The sequence below is a fragment of the Anolis sagrei genome, chromosome 2 (assembly GCF_037176765.1).
Source record: "Anolis sagrei isolate rAnoSag1 chromosome 2, rAnoSag1.mat, whole genome shotgun sequence".
Taxonomy (NCBI): Eukaryota; Metazoa; Chordata; class Lepidosauria; order Squamata; family Dactyloidae; genus Anolis; species Anolis sagrei.
The window spans coordinates 166728968-166752191 of NC_090022.1; the positions used below are offsets into that span (position 1 = coordinate 166728968).

A 23224-nucleotide genomic window follows, 5' to 3' on the forward strand; every position below is an offset into this window, starting at 1 on the left:
TACACTATCTTTACTAATAATAAAAAAAACAACAGCAACTTCTTCCATAATGCTTGCATTTCTTCTTTTCACATCATAGTGGAAGAGGTCAGGAGCCCACCATCCACAAGTAAGCAGGAAGCATATTAGAAAAACACTCCTGTAAGATCCAGAAATTACTAGGTATTGGTGATAAGTTTAGGTAGGTAGGTAGTTTTTCAGAGAATGAGGCTTTTGCTGGAATTCTTATAATTCTTAATAACAATAACCTTTTAAAAGTACGACTTCCATAAAAGACAGGAGGGAGAAGGGATAAGAGAAGAAGCTAAAGGCTTTAGTAGAGGCTAAAGGGTGAATCAAATCTCAGAGCCACCCTAAAAGCATAGCACACCCACAAACACCACCCACCCACCCTCACTTACCAACTCCTAGTCCCATTAAATAAAGAATCCAGAAAAGAAAGGAAAATTAAATGCTAGAGAGAGGTTAAACCAAGAACTAAAGCTGAGAGTGAGCAGGACCCAGGCAATAGGACTGAAGCACCTCTCTCTAGAACAGTAGTTCACAATTTGTGGGCCACTGGATGTTTTGGCCTTTAACTCCCGGAAAACCTAACAGCTGTTAACCTGGCTAGGATTTCTGGGAGTTGTAGGCCAAAACATCTGGGGACCCACAGGTTGAGAACCACTGCTCTAGAACTAGGATGCAACTGAGCAATGGAAGAGCTCGCCCCTTGCGTAAGACACACCATGGCTGTTTCTTCTACTCTGATTGGCCCAACAGGCAAGACTCACAAGGAAACCCCAGTGTGAGAATGCATCAGCCTCTCTGTGTGCCACGTTATCCTGAATGGAGCAGAAGGAGGGAGCCACAACCAGCAGCCACATGGTCTGGCTCTGTAAAAAAAACATGGTGGTGGAGCCCCTTGCTATTACGGGTGTCTGAATAAGCCAAAGGAAAAAGGCACAAGTCTAGCTGCTATATCTCCAACTGGAGAAGCATACACAAGCAATACGAGAACCAATAAGCCATTTCTCAACAGGGCAAGTAACAGCTGAAGAGGGGGCTTTAGATCAGGACAACACAATTGAAGATAAAGGCTATACATCTCCAAGTAGTTGCAAACTATCTATCTGTCTGTCTGACTAATAAAGGCCAATCACATCATGTCTCATGACTAACCTTCATCATTCTGATGCCTAAATTCCATTACAGTCCTTTGTAATTTGTGGAAACAGCTGGAAGGACTCTTACCAGATTTATTACAACATTCCAGCTAAAGAGAAAATGTTTCTTCAGCAAACAAGGTTTAAACACACGTACTCACTTTCTCACTAAGATCTAGAAATTCACTGGATTTTTAATGTTTCACTAGATCTCCTCGTTCTCCGTACTATTTCTATAGGACTGTTTCTACTGAAATGCTACAAAGGTCTTAAATTTTAAGGAAAGAAGAGATGTGTTGATTATTCAGATTTTCTTCCTCAAAAAGAATAAAACCCAATAAGGCACAACATACCCTTCGTACAGGAAAGCAAGGAGGTTATCTAACAAGTTCAGCTTTCCACTGACTTCGATGAGGTGATCTCCAATGACAAAGGGTTCTGGTTCAACACCTGGGATGGAAAAAGGTTTTCATTAAGGCCCCTTCTTCACTGCTATATAAAATCAAGATTATCTGCTTTGAAGGGGCCAGGCTTAGCACAGCAGGCTAAACCGCTGTGTTGCAGAAAAAACTCTGCTGATTGAAAGGTTAGCAGTTTGAGCCAGGGTCACGATGAACACCCACCTTTAGCTCCAGCTCACCTGCCACCTAGAAAGTCGAAATATATGTTTTTAAGTGATGATGTGTTTTGATTATGTGTTTTAGCAATATTGTAAGCGGGTAAGAATTATTATTATTATTATTACTACTGTATTTGATAAAGTTCAAGAAACTGTAGTGTCCATCACCTCAATGCCTTTGAGATTACGCCATGCCAAGACCTGGATTGGTGCCATGGCATTTGTGCAGCCAAACAGTAACACTGCTATGCTACAGGAGCCTTGACAATATTCCTGCCATTCATCATTCTTACCATTGAACAAATACGGATGAGCAACACATTTCCGGAGTTGAATTAAAACATTTTGCAGCCTAGCTTTCTTCCCCGTTTCATTTGCAAAGGCATCTGAAAGGCAAATGAAACAGAATGTGGAGGAAATGTTTAATTGGGGAAACAGCTGGTGCAGAAATTACTTTTTCATTAAAACTAGCAGTGTCAACTACAGGTTCAAAGTCAATGCAGTAATAACTAAGTTAACCAAGTCTCTGATAAAGACATTTCTTTCTATAGTCTTTTTTGCCCAACTGGACTCCCACATCATCTGCTCAGCTGGAAAGTTTTGGCAGCACTGGAAGGATGGTGAAGGAGTGTTGGAGAAACAGACTTTCAGTGTCAGTTTACAGCATTGTGTCTACAGTAAACAATTAAATAATACTTAATCTGGAAAATAATGGGATTCTATCTTTTCTAGTCCTACTGTACAACAGAAAAGGTAAACAGCACCTCTCTCTAGAACCTATTACTATGCATATATAAATAGCAAAACAGAGAAAACAGGAGAGCACATATGTTATTCTGCCTTATCAGCTATTACCAGCATGTAATAGATTTGTAACATAGATTTGTAAGTTTGGTCACCAAAATGGGGGCTTGTGAAAGAAAAAATAATCTCTAGATCAGGCCTGGGCCAACTTTGACCCTCCAGCTATTTTGGTTTCAACTCCTACAATTGCTAACAGCCGGTAAGCTGACTGTGATTTCTGGAAGTTGAAGTCACAAACACCTGGAGGGCTGAAGTTTGCCCAGGTTTAGGGCATTTAGATGGCAATTTTTCCATGTTTAAGTCCAGAGGAAACCTTTTATCAGCTAGGATGGAAACTGGGAGTAGTGTTAGGTTTGTTTTCTACTTCACAGAAAGATTTTTCTGAACTTAAAACAGCTGGGTGAGAAAATGTGGTAAAAACCTTCACAAATCTTTAGATGATGCAAGGCAACAATATGTGCTTTTATAAAATAGTTAAAAATCAAAAGAAAATGCAAGGCAGAAAAGGGAAGTATAAGGTTGCCATTCCCCCAGTTGTCATCTTTCCAGCCTTGGACATTAAAATATATCTTTATAAAATAACTGCTAGAAGATACCAACAACCTAAAAAAATTCTGGCACATTCAGCTCTGAATTCTGCCCCCTGCACAACTTTTCATCTACTCAGGTGCTGAATTGGTTTTAACTATTCATTTTTAATACTGTTAATATTTAATTCTATTTCAATGTTTGTATATTTTTAGGTTTCAAATTGCACTGTACTGGTTTTATTGTAAGTACTTTTGAGAGTACCTTCTTAGAGAGAAAACAAGGGCATAAATAATAGTAAACACAACAACAACCAGACAGGCCTAGGGTGAAAAGCATTCCGATCTTTCCTAAAATGGAATTGGACCCCTAGACCAAAACAAAAAATGTTCTCTATATACTTTCAAGATATCCAAGTGATGACCTCAGCACAATCTGCAAACGAGGATCAGAAAGCCATAGTGAATGTTTGGCAAGAATTCTTGGAGAATGGGAGAAGTCCCAGCAGATTAGAGGAGGGCAAATGTGGTCCCAATCTTCAAGGAGAGAAAACAAGATGACCCAAACAATTACCGTCCAGTCAGCCTCACGTCGGAATGAGGCAAGATTCTGGAAAGGGTCGTTAAGGAAGTAATCTGCAAACACTTAGAAACAAATGCAGTCATCGCTAATAGTCAACATGGATTTATCAAAAGCAAGTCATGCCAGACTAATCTGATGTCTTTTTTTCAATAGAGACACAAGCTGGATAGATGCGGGGAACGACGTGGATGTTGCATATCTGGATTTCAGCAAAATGATCCCAACAGATTAGAGATGGGCCAAAACTAACAAAATGAAGTTCAACAGGGACAAATGCAAGAATGCCTCTAGAACATGCCCATATAGCCCGAAAAAACCTACAACAATCCAGTGATTCCAGCCATGAAAGCCTTCGACAATACAAATGCAAGATACTTCATTTAGGCAAAAAAAAAAAAAAAAAAGAAAAAAGAAAAAAAGAAAAGAAAAAAAAGAAATGCAAGGATACAGAATGGGGGATGCCTGGCTCCACAGCAGTATGTGTGAAAAAGATCTTGGAGTCCTCATACACAACAAGTATCAGCCAACAATGTTCAAGCCAACATGAACGGCAAAAAGCCAATGGAATTTTGGCCTGCACCAATAGGAATATAGTGTCTAGATCAGAAGTCCTCAAACTTTTTAAACAGAGGGCCAGGTCACAGTCCCTCAAACTTTTGGAGGGCCGGATTATAATTTGAAAAAAACATGAATGAATTCCTATGCACCCTGCACATATCTTATCTGTAGTGAAAAAAAACACTTAAAAACAATACAATAATTAATACAAAGAACAATTTTAACAAACAAAAACTTATTTGTATTTCAATAGGAAGTGTGAGCCTGCTTTTGGCTGATGAGATAGAATTTTTGTTGTTGTTGTGTGCTTTCAAGTCATTTCAGACTTAGGTTAACCCTGAGCAAGGACCAGGTAAATGACTTTGGAGGGCTGTATCTGGCCCCCGGCCTTAGTTTGAGGACCCCTGGTCTAGATTTAGGGAAGTCATGCTATCCCTCTATTCTGCATTGGTCAGACCACACCTGGAATCACACTGTGTCCAATTCTGGGCACCACAATTGAAGGGAGCTGTGGACAGTCTGGAATGTGTCCAGAGGAGGTTGACTAAAATGATCAAGGTTCCGGAGAACAAGCAGTATGAGTAGCAGCTGAAAGAGCTGTGCATGTTTACCTTTCAGAAGAGAAGGCTAAGAGGAGGCATTATGAGAGCATGTATAAATATGTAAGGGAAAGTCATAGATAGGGAGGAGGGAGCAATCTTGTTTTCTGCTGCCCTGGAGACCAGGACGCGGAGCAGAAAAGGAGATTCCACCTGAACATGACGAAGAACTTGAGAGATGTTCAGCAGTGGAACTCTCTACCCCTGAGTGTGGTGGGAGCTCCTTCATTGGAGGCTTTTAAACAGAGGCTGGATGGTCATCTGTCGGGGTGCTTTGAAGGCGATTTTCCTGCTTCTTGGCAGGGGGTTGGACTGGATGGCCCACAAGGGCTCTTCCAACTCTATGATTCTATACTATGGGAAAGAGGCAAAAAGAAGAAAATACGATAGTTGACTGCACTGTCAATTGTTCTCCTACTGACTGAGTTTAAACTGTTTAAATCTTTAAATTGAGCAAAGAGAATATATACACATATGCAAATGAGAGATATATTGGAAGGCAATATTGTTTTTGACAAAATCACTGATTTCAAATTCTCTGTTCCAGGACACATGTATATTTATCACTGCATACTGAGAAACCAATCATTTTCAGCTCATGGTAAATTAAATTGCTTACTTTAAAAATAATCATTCTGCTTACCTAGGTCTTTAATCAAAATAGCCTTATAAAATTTTCTCTGCAATGCTGACATTCCATGGTAGAGAATGACCTCCATCTTCTTTGGGAGCTCACTTGCAACTTCTGATTTCACTCTCCTGAGCAAGAAGGGCTTCAACAGACTGTGCAGTTCTTGGGCTGATTAAGGGGAGGAAAATACCATTAAAGCCATTCTAAATCACAGTGCATGAAATACATTTTCAGATTTATACTTTCATGCTGAGAAAGGACAATTAAATTGAATGAGACTTCAAAGATTCAAGAGATTGTACCAGCAAGCATTATAGGCCCCTTCTACACTGCCATATAAAATTGGATTATCTGCTTATATGGCAGTGTAGACTCATATAATCCAGTTCAAAGCAGATAATGTGAATCATTTGCTTTGATAATCTGGATTATATGACCATGCAGAAGGGGCCATTATGCCATTTCCTCCATGTTGACACTTAAAATATTTTTAGCAGGCCTTGAACTAGAGAGACCCATGTTTCTACCACAAAATGTTGAAATTCTACAAGCACCATTATTCCTGTATTTTCTGTCCATCTGCAGAGATACCATGGAGGCCAAAAATGTCTCCTTGCTCTTCTTAACATTATTAATTTTAGAATGTCTTAGAAGCTGGCATGCTTTTAAATGGTAAGGAAAAGTGCTTTCAGCAGAATCCAGTATCCCTTGTCGATGTTAGAGAAACTATGCAAGTTTTTTACTCCCACAAAGACTCGTAAGACCATCACAATGTTTTTACTTGCCTGTTTTGCTTTCCTTTTCAACTTCATGGTAATAGTGAACAAACTCTTCCACTAGCTCCTTGGGGAATATAACTGGTTCAATAAAAGCGAGCAGGGCATACAGCTCTTTGAGGTTATTCTGAATAGGAGTGCCAGTCAGCAGGAGGCAGAAATCTGTTGAAAACTGGAAAGGATGCAGAGGTTGAGCTATTGCTGAACTGGTCGTTGCTGCAAATGTGGTGAAAAATAGATGAGGCAGGATCATTTTGCATATATATAGTCATAAATGTTATGCTGTGCAATTATTACCTTATAAGATAGCCACAGGGCTCTGAATAAATTATCTGGGCACAACGGACAAAGGAAATATACTTCACATATTTGTAATTGAGAACTAATCCTCTCCTTCCCCAAAGAAAAACAGGGGAAGAATTGTGACTGCTTGGCATCTCTGTTATAGAAAGTTTTGAGGGTGAGGAAACTTAGTTTTTTCTCTAGTTCTTTGGGCAACTTCTAAATCCTTCCTGCTTTACGATCACATATTGGCTTCCTCCAGGGTTTGGAGTACATTACAGTAAACGTTTCAAGGGCGTGTTCTCTAGGGATGGGAGTACTCCACAACAGATTGTGTTGCTATGAATCAACTTGTTGCAATTTACCAATACAAACTTTTTATCAGTTTGCTAATTTTATCACTCTATATTTCTAGACAGATCTGTGTGTGACTCCAGGTCCCTTCTATAATCCATATTATCAAATCAGATAATCTACATTATCTGCTTTAGACTGGATTATATGAGTCTACACTGCCATATAATCCAGTTCAAAGCAGATAATCTGGATTTTATATAGCAGTGTAGAAGGGGCCCCAGTGTATCTCGAACAGTCATGCATTCCGATCAAATCCATGCTGGCCAAGTGAGAGGCAAGAATGTATTCTGGACCTAAATTTATTTATTTATTTACCGTGTCATGGCAACCAGTCAATTATATAACATTTCTAACAGAACAAACCAAACAAACAGACAAAATACCTAAATAGGACAGCTGAATAGGACCTAAATAGGACAACTGAACAGGTTAAATTGCTTGGTCTTGTCGAACAGTCAATGAAAGAGAAAGGCAGATCCAGTGTTATGAACTTCATATACCTCATACTTTCTCAGAGAACTTGGAAAACTTCTGGCGTTTCCCCTGGGAGTCTAGAGTTAAGTAGGATGGTTAGTTTTAATTGATACACTTTCTAATCCTTTTCTTTCCTCTGTTTTTAGAATGTACTAATATCTGTCTAAACTTTAAAGACAAGACAACCATACAATGGGAACAATAAAATAATCTCCTATATGTCAAAGAGCTGTGAAAGATAAATTTGTTCCTATCATGAAGAAATTGAGGAAAGAAATAAAATGCACTACACTTTTACCTCTGAGAGTGTTTTATGAAGTAATGAATCCTCATTCTTGAGCCTGTGAGCTTCATCCACAACAAGGCATGCCCAGTTAAAACTAAACACAAAACACATACATAAGATGAAGTCCTGGGGTTCTTCTTCTTCTTTCCAAGTGAAAAAATGCAGCAGGCCTTTGATGTCTCCTGGGGTTTGGTTCCAGGATAGCAAAACTCAATGGTATACATTATATGTACTATTACTGATCTCTGACATTTCTCTCCTTTGCGCTGTACTGTTGTTCTCGCCATACCTCCACGGCTTTTCTTCCAGTTCAGGGCAAACTGATATCTGCTTTCCCTCTCTCCATTATTGATCTGGACAGACAATTCAACAAGTGGTACCCTTTTGAGGCACTAGTCTGATACTACTTTTTAATTCCATTAAACTGCCCAGCTGTACAGTATGGATCCATAGGCTCTTTAATCAGGTCATATTCTTGTTAGTTTGGAAAGGAAATATGTAATAGAGCAGGAGAATATTATCAGGATAACCCTGGTCAATACACATTTTGGGTGCTCTCAAATGTTAGCCCTATTTGTGGGTACCATATATTTGACTTCCTGATTCCAAAAATCGCACCAATTTTCCCCTATCAGCTCTAGTTTTTGAGATACGGAACATTTGCCATTATGTGATTTTTCAGAGTTTGCTCATTAAAAATCAGGATATAGTGTTAAATTAAGCATGAAGAAATGTATTAAAAATTAAAAGAAAAGTGTATTACATGAAAATCTACTTATTTCATACCACATGCACAGGTTTATGATGCAAAATCATCCAACACACTACATATCTTAAGAAACTAGAGCTGTGCAGTCTATCCAAAGCAATCAGTGTCCCCCAAATAACCCCAAGAACAGATCTAAAAGCCAAGACACCAAGAAAAGCATTGTTAGGCTGTGTAATCAATGTAATTTACTAAATACTTCAGGCATTGCATGGAAAAGTTTTAAAAGAAACTTTGTCTTTCCTAGAAAGGATTGTAACACAAACACAAATTCCACCGGAAGCCAGTTTAAACCACTAAAATACTACCCATTCATCCCAGATCCCTGAAGTTAGTCTATTGGAAAATGGTTTCTTTTGGGGACAAATAGCTAAACCTGAACATATATGTTACAAAAAAAATAGGTGCAAATCTGATGTCCTCACCGTTTCAAAAACAAAGCATCTTTAAGGCATATCTGCAAAGCAAGTGGAAGAAAATTGTTATTCACATACAATAAAGTTTCCTTTCTGTTAAAAGGATCAGATCAAATAAACTTAAAAATTATTTATGCATTTTTCCATTTCAGAAACCAGATCCTTTGGTGCTATTCCCATCCTTTGAAGTCATTCCCACAAAGAACATGCATTGTCTTGAGGTTTTTTTAGCATAGCTGATTCTTCCAAAAGGGTAGACATTGCATCCCATCTAGTTTTGTGTTTCGTTGTTGTGTCTTAATGCAACAAACTTCATAAATAAAGCCATACTTATTCATTGGTCTTTGGCAAATCAAGAAGAATTGCATCACCACTGTTGAGAAGACATAAAACTGAGGGCACGAATCTCACATATCCCAGTAAGTTCACGACTGTTGACAAAGTCAAGTACCTCATAGGTAGTTAGCAGAATGTGGAAATTATTATTTGAAGATATATCCTGTTGTAGCTCAGTCCTTTCTTCCTTGTTGCCCCAATATGTTATGAAGGAAAGCCGTGGAGCAAATCTATTTTTAAAAGTAAATAAAATGTAGCAGTACATTTGGTACACGAGTATGATCAGAATGCATACTTTTCTTTTTCTGGGTCAGATCATTAATTCACCTTGCCCACTACTGACTATTCTGACTTAGAATTATTTTCACTGTGATACAAGGGGCAGAACCTGGAATATTTTGTAGACAACATATGAGCTCACGATTGTGGCTTTTTTCCTACTCTACACAATATCTGAAAATGATATAAGTTGTAGACTTTGTAGAAGCACAGTGAAAGGCAGGGGAGCCCAATGACTGTTTAGTAAAAGGTAAAGGTTGTCCCCTGACATTAAGTCCAGTCATGTATGACTCTGGGGTGTGGTGCTCGTCTCTATTTCTAGGCCGAAGACCTGGCGTCGTCCACAGATACCTCCAAGGTCATGTGGCCGGCATGACTGCATGGAGCGCCATTTAGTGGCTGTTTAGGAGGGCCAAATCATTCTTCTTTTAATGTCTGTTACCCTATGAGTCGTCCCTGGGCTGAGAATTGCGGTATATAAGCGAAGTAAATAAATAAATAAATAAATATTACTGTTACCCTATACTTCTCTGTTACTCTATTACTTCTCAATTTGTGGGTGTTTGTCATTATTTTATTATAGAAAGTTAACTCCTTAGAGAAAGGCATGAGCAAAGCCTCTTGAAACAAATCCTGCCAGGAAATTCCTGTGATCAGTTCACTTTAGGGTTGCCATATGTTGTTAATGAATTAAAGACACAATAATAAAGACTAGAAATATACACAGCTAAAAGACCTAGATTTGTATTATTCATATTGCAGGATAGATTGGGTGTTAAGACATATTTAAACATTTCTATTTTGTATGCCTTTATGTTCATAGGCCTACCTGTTAAGTTCTTCCTTCCAGTTGTTCAACACAGAAAGAGGGCAAAGGACCAAAAAAGGCCTTTTATTAAACTTTCCACTTAGAACAAGAAGCAAAGAAATTGTCTGAAATATATGAAAAAATTTAGAGACATTTTGTGTCATAAAACGCAAAGTAATGCTGCTGGCTCCAAATCAAGACTTTCAGCACAACACCAAAGGTGGATTTTGTTTCCAAAAAGTACAAATCCTGCAAAATTGAAGAATAAGTAATACGTGGCAGCACATCATTGGCTGGGAATACAGATCAAAACTATCAAAACATATCAAATCATTTCCAATCACAGGGCTTGGAAAACTGCCTTTTTATAGCAAACGAATGCATATCCTCAGAATGTTTTCCCCATTTTTGTAAAAATTGTTCAGACGGGTTTGGTACCTTTTGGAAACAAGCTTCACAAATGGCAATTCTTAAGAGAAGGTACATAGTATTCAAAGCCAGGCAAGTTATTCTGCTAAACAAAACATGACATCCCACTACCATCCCACCACCCCTATTCCCAGATAGTAAGAATACTTTCCCAGTTGAGCAAATAAGAATATACAGTTCTGCTTTTTTGACATCCAAAATCTGATGTTTGGATAACTGCTCAATCTGCTTAAATGCAAACCCAACTCTACATGTATTCATGGACAAAAGATTATTCCTATCCAGCACAGCTAATAGCAAAAAATGTTGGGGAAGCATCTAGGGCACCAGCTCTCAAATCATGGAACTCTTCAGAAGACATTTATGTTCTGTAGAACCCTAACTCTATCAGCAATTTGTTTAAAATCTCTCTCTCTCTCCCTCTCTCTCTCTCTCTATATATATATATATTATGCCAATTCACATACTTCTCTCAATTTCTGATATCGAGTTTTGGAGAAAATTTTACTCTTTGATATTTTATGAATAACATCCCAATATTCTAAACATCTTTAATCTCAAAAACTGTACCTGAAAGAAAAATTCACAAAAAGGCGTGTGGGAGCAATGTGAAAAATCATTTACGTGTGCATCACTCTTGTTCAGATGGCAAATGTTGAACTGGGTAGCCAGTAACTACATTACTGATAACAATAGCTGTAGTCCAAAAAAAGCTCTTACGGGGAGTCTAAATTAAACAGTTAGCCTCGTGTGGTTTTATTTTAAAATCTGTTTTAAATTTTATTTTAAAGATTTTTATGGAACCTATACAATGCTTTTGAGGAGCCCTAGGGTTTTGTGGACATGCTGATCTAGGGGCTGGTCAACAATTAAAAATACCAGGTTTTTCTACAGAAGGAGGGAGAGATATACCTGGCAAGTCTTCCCAAGGCCCATTTCATCACCCAGGATGCAGCCACGCCACGTTCCATAGCAATGTGTCAACCAGTTCACACCTTCCAGCTGATACGGATGGAGATGGATGCCTTGAGTGAAGAAAAAAGAGAGAAAAAGAACCACATACATGGAAAGGGTTGCATCAATCTGATGGGTAAAGGCTGGAACTTTGGTGTTGCTCTAGGATTTCCTTCTCAATCTTTCCCTCTAAAATCATACCATTTAGGTCTCTTCCACAATGCCATATAATTCAGATTATCAAAGCAGATAACTGGATTGCTTTGAACTGGATTGTATCGGTCTACACTGCCATATAATCCCATCCAAGGCAGATCATCTGGATTTTATATAGCAATGTACATGAGTCTACACTGCCACATAATCCAGTTCAATGCAGATAATCTGGATTTTGTATGGCAGTATAGAAGGGACTTTACAATTATGGCAGCTTGACTCCAATTCAACTGCTATGGCTGAATCCTATGCAATCACATGAGTCTGAAGCCAAGAAAAAACAGTGGATCAAGCTGATAACAGAAGTCGACATGGGCAGGAGCAGTCAGAAGGCGGGAGGCTGCTAAAACAGTTGAGCAATGATCCCTCACAAACTAATACTCATGCCAACATAAAGGCAGATCAGATAGCGCATCAACTTCTGAAGAATGGGAAACCCAACCTTGCCACCAAAGTAGGAAGGAAACAAACAGACAACAAGAAAATGAGAACAACAACCTTCATGAACCTTTTACATCTACTGAACTGGACACGGCCTTCAATAAATGCAAAAATGGCAAAGAAGCTGGCCTGGATGATCTACGGATGGAACAAATTAAGAACTTTGATGCACAAAAACAAGGTGCTGGCTGCTGGAGCTGTTGAACAACTTGCATTGCATCCTGTCAGATCCACAAAATCTGGAGGAAAGCAAGAGTCATAGCCATCTTGAAAACAGGCAAAGACCACAATGATCTAAAAAGCTATCAACCAATCTCCTTACTGTGTCATCTTTACAAAGTTCTGGAGAGACTTATTTTGCATAGAATTATGGAAAACATAGAACAATGTCTGATTCCACAGCAAGCTGGTTTCAGGGAGGGCAAAAGCTGCACATCACAAGTGCTGAACCCGACTCAGTACATAGAAGACGGTTTTGAAAGGCAGCAGATTACAGGAGTTGTCTTCAGCAGCCTATGACATTGTAAATCAATGCCTTCTCCTGAGGAAAATGTATAATATCACAAAGGACTACCACCTCAAAGAGAGTTTCATCTATGCTGAAGATTGTGCCATCACCGCTCAAGAGAAGCTTTGAGATGGTTGAACAGAAGCTCTCCAAAATTTTAGGTGCTCTTACTACCTATTACAGGCAAAACCAGCTGATTCCCAACCCATCTCAGACACAGAGGTGTGATTTTCATCTTAAGAACAGACAAACATCTCAAGTTCTGAGGATTACTTGGGAAGGAATTCCACTGGAGCATTGCAGTGCACCCAAATACCTGGGAGTCACCCTGGACTGTTCTCTGACCTACAAGAAGCACTGCCTGAATATCAAGCAAAAAGTGGGTGCTAGAAACAATATCATACAAAAGCTGACTGGCACAACCTGAGGATCACAACCAGACACAGTGAAGACATCTGCCCTTGCGCTATGCTACTCTGCTGCGGAGTATGTATGCCCAGTGTGGAACACATCTCACCACGCTCAAACAGAATGCAAAGTGTTTTCTCAAATACATTGGTTCGCTCCTGATATGATAAATCAAATACGTAAGTTTGACAAGATCTTTAGCTTCTCTGCCAAAAAATGCTACGGATTCATCGAAGTACAAATTCCAGGGTTCCATAGCATTGAGCCATGGCAGTTGAAGTGGCATCGAATTCTACAATGTAGATGCTGCCATGGCCTATAAAATACCAGGCCTGATTTCCTGTTATAGTTGTTTATTTGCGTAGTATCTGTTCTGAGAGCCAGGCGTACTTACCGGTCAGACCCCATCGGTTTAAATGGGCCTCCTCGACCCCTGCGCCTGCTTGGCTGGATCTGCTCCTGTCTGCCACAGCCCGGAAGAAGAGGGACATCCCTTCCTGCCCCTCAAGCGAGCGAGCGAGCGAGCGACCCTTCAGGCGACACGAGGTCCAGCTCGGCTTGCTTCTCCGAGGTCCCTCGACTTTCTAAAGCGGCTTCCGGAAGGAAAGAAACAGGCTCACGCCCATTGGTTGATGGGTAGAAGCGTCTCTTTGTGATTGGCCAGGATTGCGACGGTCAGTTTCCGCTGCCGCCGCCGCGTCTTTCCCGCTTTTTCGCGTCTTTTCCTTTTGGGAATTGGGAGTGCGAATGATCCTGGAGCATGGCGCTTCGCCAGTTAATGGGGTCTCAAACTGTGTTAATCTTCTATATATATATATATATGCTCTGTGCATAATGAGTACCTTGAAAACAAAGGAACCCATGAACGAAATCACACTAAATTTGGCAACAAAACGTTTCAGAACACAAGGAATGACCATCACGCAAAAAGTTATGATTTTGCCATTTGGGAGCTGTAGTTGCTGGGATTTATAGTTCACCTACAATCAAAGAGCATTCTGAACTCCACCAACGATGGGATTGAACCAAACTTGGGGGGGGGGGGATTGAAATTCTCAGGGTGACAAAATTAATTTTTTTTGTGTGCCACGATTTGAGCATTATTAGCCTGAGTCTTTTATAGGAAAAATCTGTTGATGTAGTCCCATAAAAGTTGTAAATTAATGATACATGTCTTCCATCCTGGATCCATCCCAGTTTCCTGGCCAGATGTTTACTCTTCTTGATTGGTGTTGATCTTATGTTGACTTCCTTCTTAACATAAGGAAAGTTGCAAACATTTCCGTTATCACTGTCCCAGTTCTTATCACAACTTCTCATTAGCAAGTCCAGCAAGCAGGTAGATAGTCATTGCAGGCCTTAATATTATACTGGTGTTTCCAAAATTATTAGCTCAATTCATACAACCTTCCATTCTTCCATTCATTCCCACACATCATTATTAAATTTACATTTATCAAATTTGCACACTGAATTTCTTATTACAGACTAATCAATAAAAACATATGGAGTTGGGTGTTTTGGATTTCAACTCCCACAATTCCTAACAGCCGGTAGGGCCGAAGTTTGCTCATGGCTTGGTTAGGGGCACAGGACCCCTGTGAGAAACGATATATGGAGGACTGGCTGTATGTTCCATCTCCTACACTCCCTGGTCCAGTGGTTCTCAACCTGTGGGTCCCCAGGTGTTTTGGCCTACAACTTCCAGAAATTCCAGTCAGTTTACCAACTGTTAGGATTTCTGGGAGTTGAAGGCTAAAACATCTGGGGACCCACAGGTTGGGAACCACTGCGGGCAGGCCCGTAGCCAGGATTTCGATTCGGGGGGGGGGGCTGAGTCTGAGTGAAAGAGGGTCTACCCTAGCAAACCTTTTGTATCGTTACCCCAATACCCCCATGCATATGAGATATATTGAGCATGGTGATCAGATCATGATATGAATAAACATAACAGTTTAAATAATATACCAGTAAGGCCTTTTCGCAAATCACCATGAGAATTTGGGGGGGGGGGGGAGGGGGGGCTGAAACCCCCCATGCCCCCTCCCCGGCTACATGCCTGGTTTTGGAGTTATGTTAATCACACGAATGAACATTACTTATTTATTTATATATTATTATTTTGTGCATATGTACCTGTCACTCTACCCCCGCCCCCCCCGCTTTCATCTTGTAATTTAATCCCATTTTACCATACTTATTATTTCATAAAATTTTATTGTGTTTTAATTTATTTTAGTTAACTATTACAGAAGTTTTAGGATAGTGATTAGTGTTTATTTGTCTGTGTTTTTTTTTTGTCTTTTATTGTTGTTATGGTTGGTGGACTAATCAATAAAAACATATGGAGTTAGGTGTTTTGGATTTCAACTGGCTGCCAATTTGCTACCAGCCACAATTCAAAGTGCTGGCTTTAGCCTTTAAAGCCCTAAACGGTTCTGGCCCGACCTACCTGTCCGAACGCATCTCCTCCTATGAACCAGTTAGGACATTAAGATCGTCTGGGGAGGCCCTGCTCTCGATCCCGCCGGCTTCACAAGCACCCCTGGTGGGGACGAGAGACAGGGCCTTCTCAGTGGTGGCCCCTCGGCTGTGGAACGCCCTTCCTGCAGATATTAGATCAACCCCCTCCTTGCTGGCATTCCGAAGGAAAGTAAGGACCTGGCTGTTTGAACAGGCATTCGACTAAGCAGTGTGATTGATTGACTGATTATCGGAACACGGAATAATGGATAACGAGTTTGGATTCTGATTTCATTGATGAGACCTGATGGATTTGTTATATTGATGTACTGATGTATTGATGCTGATGTCTAATGATTTGTGAAGCTATTGCTTTTAAATGCCTAATGATTTTGTATTGTGTATACCGAAACTGTTGTAAACTGCTCTGAGTTGCCTAAGGGCTGAGAAGAGCGGTATACAAATAAAGTAAATAAATAAATAAACTCCCACAATTCCTAACAGCCGGTAGGGCCGAAGTTTGCTCATGGCTGGGTTAGGGGCACAGGACCCCTGTGAGAAACGACATATGGAGGACTGGCTGTACGCTCCATCTCCTACACTCCCAGTGGTTCTCAACCTGTGGGTCCCCAGGTGTTTTGGCCTACAACTCCCAGAAATCCCACCCAGTTTACCAGCTGTTAGGATTTCTGGGAGTTGAAGGCTAAAACATTTGGGGACCCACAGGCTGAGAACCACTGCGGGCCTGGCCCATAGAGAGGTACCCGAGCATTTCCAGCGGTGCCCCAAAGGAAGGCCCCTTTAATTGTGAAGGAGGAGCACGTGAGCAGGAGGGGGCAGGCTGGATGTGCACCTGCCGCACACGCGCGCTCCTCGGCACGCGCCGCCCGCGAGCGCCTCCATCCCCCCCCCCCCCCCTATTGCACTCGTGAGCGGGACGCAGCGCCATCCCTTTTCTGGCAGAAGCTCGGCCCCTGTGAGGCCAGGCCAGACCAGCCCCGGCCCCGCCTCCGGAGGGCTAACGAGCTTGGCGCTGGCCACTCTGCCCTGAGGCCGCGATGGAGGCAGAGGAGGGGGGTTGCTGCCTGCTGCTCAGGGCGGCGTGGGGAGCGGCGCTGGCGCTGGCCTTCTTCCTGGGCTTCTTGCGGAGGGCCACGGGGGCGCCGGGCACAACTTTCCATCGGCGGGAGCACGGCCGGAGCCAGGCAGCCCAGAAGGGGCCGCCCGCCGACGCGGTAAAGAGAACCGGGCGGAGGGGGGGGGGGGAGGCATTCGAGGCGCGCCTCCATTGAGCCGCGGATTTGGGGGCGCAAGGAAGGCGGGGCAGTACTAGGCTCCGCTTTGGTCTACTGCTACCGCTTTCGCTTTCACAGCGGGACTGGCTTCCACAGGGCTGGGTCCCGCTTGATTTGAGGCGACCGAAAAAGACCTCGTGACGTGGTTGCAAAACGTCTCTTTTTTTTCTCAAAGCATTTGAGAATGATTGTGACTGCGTTCAAATCCGGGGTGAGCACCCGTCTGCCAGCTCCGGCTCCCCATGCGGGGACATGAGAGAAGCCTCCCACAGGATGGTAACACATCCGGGCGTCCCTTGGGGAACGTCCTTGCAGACGGCCAATTCTCTCACACCAGAAACGACTTGCAGTTTCTCAAGTCGCTCCTGACATGAAAAAAAATGTGTCCCCAGTTAACAAAGGGCACATTTGGCTGTTACTTTGTAAACACTCCAGTTGAGTCTACATTGCCATATAATTCAGTTTCAGAATGCAGGTTAACCTCAGTGAACTATATCTATATAAAAATGCTCTGCACATAATGAGTACCATAAAAACAAAAGAACCAATGAACGAAATCACACCACACCAAATTTGGCCACAAGTGTCAGACAAAACTTGTCACTACACAAGGAGTTACCATCACTCAAAAAATTATGATTTTGTCATTTGGGATTTATAGTTCAACTATAATCAAAGAGCATTCTGGACTCCACCAACGATGGAATTGAACCAAACTTGGCACACAGAACTCCCATGACCAACAGAAAACACTAGAATGGTTTGGTGGGCATTGCCCTTGGGTTTTGGAGTTGTAGTTCACCTACATCTAGACATATGTATGGGGAGTTTACACCCTAATCAACTAAGGAAAAGATTAGGTGAAAGGTAAGTCCTTAAAATCCACTATCTTTTGGTGGAGCAGGAGGATGAGAGAGAAGAAGAATGGATTGAAAAACAGGTGAGAGTCCTATCACACTCACTCATTTGAAAAAGGGAAGTCTTTACAGGATGTAAGACCCTAGGAAGTTTTCTTTGTTTACATGGTCTGGAGGAAGTAATTATGAGCATGCTTTCCAGGAGATGGGAAGACCAATTTGGAAAGATTTAAAGGGGGGTGGGGGGGGTGGGAAATGCAGATGGAAGTCCTGTCCTAATTAAAACCTCAATTGCTCTAAAACAGTAGTAAGGAGCTGAAACCCAAAATACCAGGAGGACCACTGTGTTAAGTCAATTGGGGGTTTTCTTAGGACAGGGTTTACAGCTGCATTCCCCTCATTTAAATCCTTCCAAATTGATCTTCCTAACAGCAGTAAGCTGGCTGGGATTTCTGGGAGTAACTGTTAGAGTTTAACACCAAGAGTGAGGGGAAGGGGGTGTCAGAATCTTCCAACACTTGGTAGCCAGGACTACAATCTGACCCAACTATGAGGTCTTGCAAAACTGCTGTAAACTGAAAAAGAAAGATAACAATCTAATTGTGCTGTTTTTATTATGACACCTGTGCACTGCTGTAATGTGCGGTACCTTCAAGTATAAGCAGTAATCCTTGCCTGAAGTTTAAAATCTGTCTTAAGTATAAAGAGCTGCTCACCACCTGGGTATCAGGTGCCTGCAGGTGAGTCGCCCTGTATTGTAGGATGCATAACATGAAACTGCATCTGTTTGTTGGCATCTCAGCTGCTGCTCAAATGAATCGGTTCACAGGAATGTCTGAGCCCTTCCCCTTCACCCCAGTTACCACATCACATTTTTAGACTGTAAGTTGATGCTAAGGCATTGCTTTTCCTGCAACAACCGGGAAGTCGGCTGGCTAACTGAACAGGAAAGTACAGTGTATTCAGGTGTGCTTTCATGTAGTACTGATGGGCTTTGGACAGTGATGGAACTTTTCTTTGGTACATGCCTGCCCCCCCTCCCCCAACTTAAACTTACTGTCCACTGGTATTCAGTAGGCAGCTTCACTTATGATTGATTTTGAGTCCTTCGGAGTCATACCAAAGTGCCAAAGCAAAGATCTTTTTTTTCCAAATTCTTCAGTGTATTGCTTGGTTCACTCCTGATACAATAAATAAAAAAAATATATATTGCTGCCACATCTGGAAGATAGGGGAGGCCCTCTCAAGCAGAATTCTGCCTGAAGGCAGATATTAATATGTTTTAACTGCTGAAGTGAGGACAACACTAGATGAAATGTAGATTGGAGCATTTATTTGTGTCTGCATTATTTGTGCAGTGGGTTTGGGTTAACAATGCATCTCTAGCAATGAGATTTCTTTCACAGAAAACATTAATTTGTCCAGTGTTCTTTACAGGTTTTGTGACTACTGGTATCCTTAGAGTGTGGAAGGAGGGCAGACTTACATTTCTTGGATGTTAACATCATAAAAATTATGTAGGCTAGTATAATCCTCTCTCCAAAGTATTTGTGATATTATTTTAGTAATCTTTCCCAAAGCAGTTAAAAATTCTCCTCAACTGCACCATGAAGGATAAGCTTGAGTCCGGGCTTGTCTGTGACCTGCTCCTACAGTGACTGAACCATAACTTGTTTTAGGAGCTATCACTTCATGAGTCATATCTTGTGCTTCATCTCTACTTTTTTCTTCTGTGCAATGTGTTGGGGCATTTAAAAATACCTGAAATTTCAAGAGATAGACATATTAATTTGAATCAACTATGTCCGTCTGAGGCAATTGGACGTATAGTAGTGTATATGTTTTTGAAAATGTGAGTAAAGAAAAATTCACCCCAAATAAGACGGAAAGCTCATGAGATACATGTACAGTGGATATATTATTATTACTATTATTGTATTGTCAAAGGCTTTCATGGCTGGAATCACTGGGGTGTTGTAGGTTTTTTCGGGCTGTATGGCCATGTTCTAGAAGCATTCTCACCTGATGTTTCACCTGCATCTATGGCAGGCATCCTCAGAGGTTGTGAGGTCTATTATTACTATTACTTTTATTATTATTATCATCTTTATTTATATCCCACCTTTCTCCACATGGGGACTCAAGGCTGCTGGCATCTATCCACAACAGTTTTAAAAGAGCAATACAAAGTTAAAAAAACAAATAATAACTGTGAATTAAATTCACGGAATTAAAATATAGCAAATACATTAAAATAGGCTTTAAAACTAATACCCCCCCCCCCCCCAAATCTCTTACATCACTACATTTGGGTGGTCTACTTTCCACATATACTTGAGTATAAGCCAAGGCACCTAATTTTACTATAAACATCTGGGAAAACCTATTGACGAGTATAAACCTAGGGTGGGAAATGTAGCAGCTACTCTCTCTATATTTTCCATCTGAACACGAGGAAGAACTTCCTGATTGTGAGAGCTGTTCAGCAGTGGAACTTTCTGCCCTGGAGTATGGTGGAGGCTCCTTCTTTGGAAGCTTTTAAGCAGAGGCTGGATGGCCATCTGGCAGGGGTGATTTGAATGCAATATTCCTGCTTCTTGGCAGGGGGTTGGACTGGATGGCCCATAAGGTCTCTTCCAACTTTGATTCTATGTTTCTATGATTCGATGATTCTACTGTTAAATTTCAAAATAAAAATAGATAACAATAAAATTACATTAATTGAGACATGGATGATCGAAGGGATCGTGTGCGTTCGTATACAGAGATGCGGTCACGCAGGTAGGCGAGTCCCAAACCGTTCAGGGCTTTGTAGGTAAGAACCTGCACCTTGAATTGGGTCCGGTAAATGAATGGCAGCCAGTGGAGCTCCTTGAACAGGAGGGTTGACCCCTCCTTGTAAGGCGTCCCAGTTAGCAACCTGGCCGCCGCCCGTTGGATCATCTGAAATTTCTGGGCCGTTTTCAAGGGCAGCCCCATGTAGTGTGCATTGCAGTAATCCAGTCTAGAGGTGACTAAGGCGTGGACCACCTTGGCCAGATCCGCCCTCCTGAGGTATGGTCGCAGCTGGCGCACGAGTCTTAATTGTGCAAAGGCCCTCCTGGCCACCACCGAAGCCTGAGCCTCAAATGTAAGTGAAGAATCCAGGAGGACCCCCAAACTGCGGACCTGCGACTTCAGGGGGAGTGCAACCCCGTCCAGCACAGGTTGCCACCGTATACCCCGGTCTGGTTTACGATTGACCAGGAGATTAATCTTCAGCTTGTTCGTCCTCATCCAGACAGTCACAGCGGTCAGGCACTCGTCTAGCACTCGAGAGGCTTCCTTGGAGTTAGGTGGAAAAGAGTAGTAGAGTTGTGTGTCATCTGCATAGAGATGGCACCCAACTCCAAAACTCCGGATGACCTCTCCCAGCGGTTTCATGTAGATGTTAAAAAGCATGGGAGACAGAATGGAGCCTTGAGGGATCCCACAGGTCAAAGGCCAGGGGTCCGACCAGGCGTCTCCCAGCTTCACCATCTGGGACCTACCCTCCAGGAAGGATCAGAGCCACGTCAAAGCCGTACCTCCGAGGCCCATCCCGGGAAGTCGTCCCAGAAAGATACCATGATTGATGGTATGGAAAGCCGCTGAGATGTTCAAGAGAACCAACAGGGTCACACTCCCCCTGTCCAGCTCCCTGCGGAGATCATCCACCAAGGCGACCAAAGCCGTCTCTGTGCCATGGCCAGGTCTGAAGCCAGACTGATCCAGATAGTTGATGTCATCCAGGAAGCCCTGGAGCTGAGCAGCGACCACCCGCTCCAACACCTTGCCCAGAAAAGGGAGGTTTGAGATTGGTCTATAGTTATTCAAGACCGTGGAATCAAGGGAAGTCTTTTTCAGGAGTGGTCTGACCACAGCCTGTTTTAAGCCTGATGGAAAAATTCCTTGCTCCAGCGATGTATTGATGATTAACATAAACCAATCAATCAGACCATCCTTGGCTGATTTAATTACCCAAGACGGGCAAGGGTCCAGAGCCGATGTAGTAGCTCTCACTGCCCCAAGGGCCACCTCCATGTCTTCAGGACGAACAAGCCAGAAGGAATCCCACAAAACCGGACAAGCAGCTGCCTTGGTCACCTCTTTTGGAACTGCGATCAAACGAGTCCAACTCAAGACGTATCTGAACAACTTTGTCTGCAAAGTGCTGCACAAATTCGCAGCACCGAGTTTTCGAATTGCAAAGTTTTGTGGGGGAAATGCCTATATATCTATAGGAGAGATTAACAAATATTTCGCGGGGGGGGGGGGGGTGCTTTTATAAGATTAATGGATATATATGTGTGTGTGGTTTGCAAAGACTTCAGGAGAAACATGCATATATAGAAACATTTATAGATCTATAGGGCCAATGAATACTTCCAAAATGCACATAAAAAGTTAATACATTTAGATACACAGAAATTGGGCTTGCAAAAGATTTCAGGGAAAATGCATATATTAGATGAATATGCATATAGATATATACAGATAACACAGGGCTTGCAAAGATTTCTAGGGGGAAAATCTATATATTATTTACAAGCTTTGACTCATGCATTTCCCCAAGGAAGAACAACATTCCCTTCTCTCTTTTAAAATATTAATAATAATAATAATAATAATAATAAATCTTGCAGATTTGCAAGTGCCTTTCTCTCTTTTTCCTCCCTTTTTACCCATGTAGTCTTTTTCTTTCTGACTTGCAAGGGCTCTCCCTTTCCCTTTTCAAAACATTCCCTTCTCCCTCTCTCAAAATAAGAGTATCCAAAATGGGCAACTCCAGCCTGGGAGGAGAAGCGGAGTAAGGGAGGCTTTGGAAAGAAAACATACTGTTAAGGGAGGAAAGAGAAATATACAATATATTGCAAGCAATGGCTGGAAACAGCTGTAATAGCAAGGGCAGCATTGGAGCCTTGACCTCATTGTAAGCTGAGGGAGGCATTTTCAGCCCCCCAAAAGGGCTGAAGAACTCAGCATATATATAGTAGTTGTTGCAAAGTGAAATTAAGCCACTCTAAAATAAAGTAGTGGCTCTTACATTCCTGTGAGGGCTTGGGGATTCAAAATACTGTTTTGCTGCAGATGACGTAATTGGTGAAAATAGTCTCCCTGATTTATTATGCCAGGGTTTGTCATATGTAGCAGGCAATTTCTAATTATGAGATATATGTTGAGTAGTATGTTTGTTTCCAGTTGTTTTGAAGAAGAATTTGGAATTTTAAAATCTTGCAGACTGTGGCATTTGTTCTGGATGACTGAAATATTAGGGCCCTTCCACATAGCCATATAGCCCAGAATATCAAGGGCGAAAATCTCACAATATCTGCTTTGAACTGGCTTATCTGAGTCCATACTGTCATATACACCAGCTCAAAGTGGA

General features: G+C 41.7%; 2 protein-coding genes across 4 annotated transcripts in view; one reads left to right on the forward strand and one right to left on the reverse strand.

Moving 5' to 3' along the window:
- CHD1L (chromodomain helicase DNA binding protein 1 like) overlaps positions 1–13803 on the reverse strand; it is a 44396-nt gene extending 30593 nt beyond the window's left edge. For 2 of the 3 annotated variants that reach the window (XR_009630679.2, XM_060763421.2), the window contains exons 1-10: positions 13597–13803; positions 11588–11700; positions 10268–10371; positions 9275–9389; positions 8833–8864; positions 7654–7735; positions 6252–6414; positions 5479–5634; positions 2058–2150; positions 1499–1595 (exon numbers count right to left, since the gene is read on the reverse strand). Coding sequence is in view for 2 of the 3 variants with exons in the window: in XM_060763421.2 (XP_060619404.2) it covers positions 1499–1595; positions 2058–2150; positions 5479–5634; positions 6252–6414; positions 7654–7735; positions 8833–8864; positions 9275–9389; positions 10268–10371; positions 11588–11700; positions 13597–13693 (1052 nt within the window). In the remaining variant the exon portion in view is untranslated. The remainder of the gene's footprint in view (positions 1–1498; positions 1596–2057; positions 2151–5478; positions 5635–6251; positions 6415–7653; positions 7736–8832; positions 8865–9274; positions 9390–10267; positions 10372–11587; positions 11701–13596) is intronic. The other variant, XM_060763422.2, reaches the window with a different exon arrangement.
- A 2789-nt stretch (positions 13804–16592) lies between these two features.
- LOC132767959 (uncharacterized) overlaps positions 16593–23224 on the forward strand; it is a 67244-nt gene continuing 60612 nt past the window's right edge. Inside the window, exon 1 of the mRNA XM_060763423.2 lies at positions 16593–16900. Coding sequence (XP_060619406.2) covers positions 16724–16900 — 177 coding nt within the window. The 5' untranslated portion in view covers positions 16593–16723. The remainder of the gene's footprint in view (positions 16901–23224) is intronic.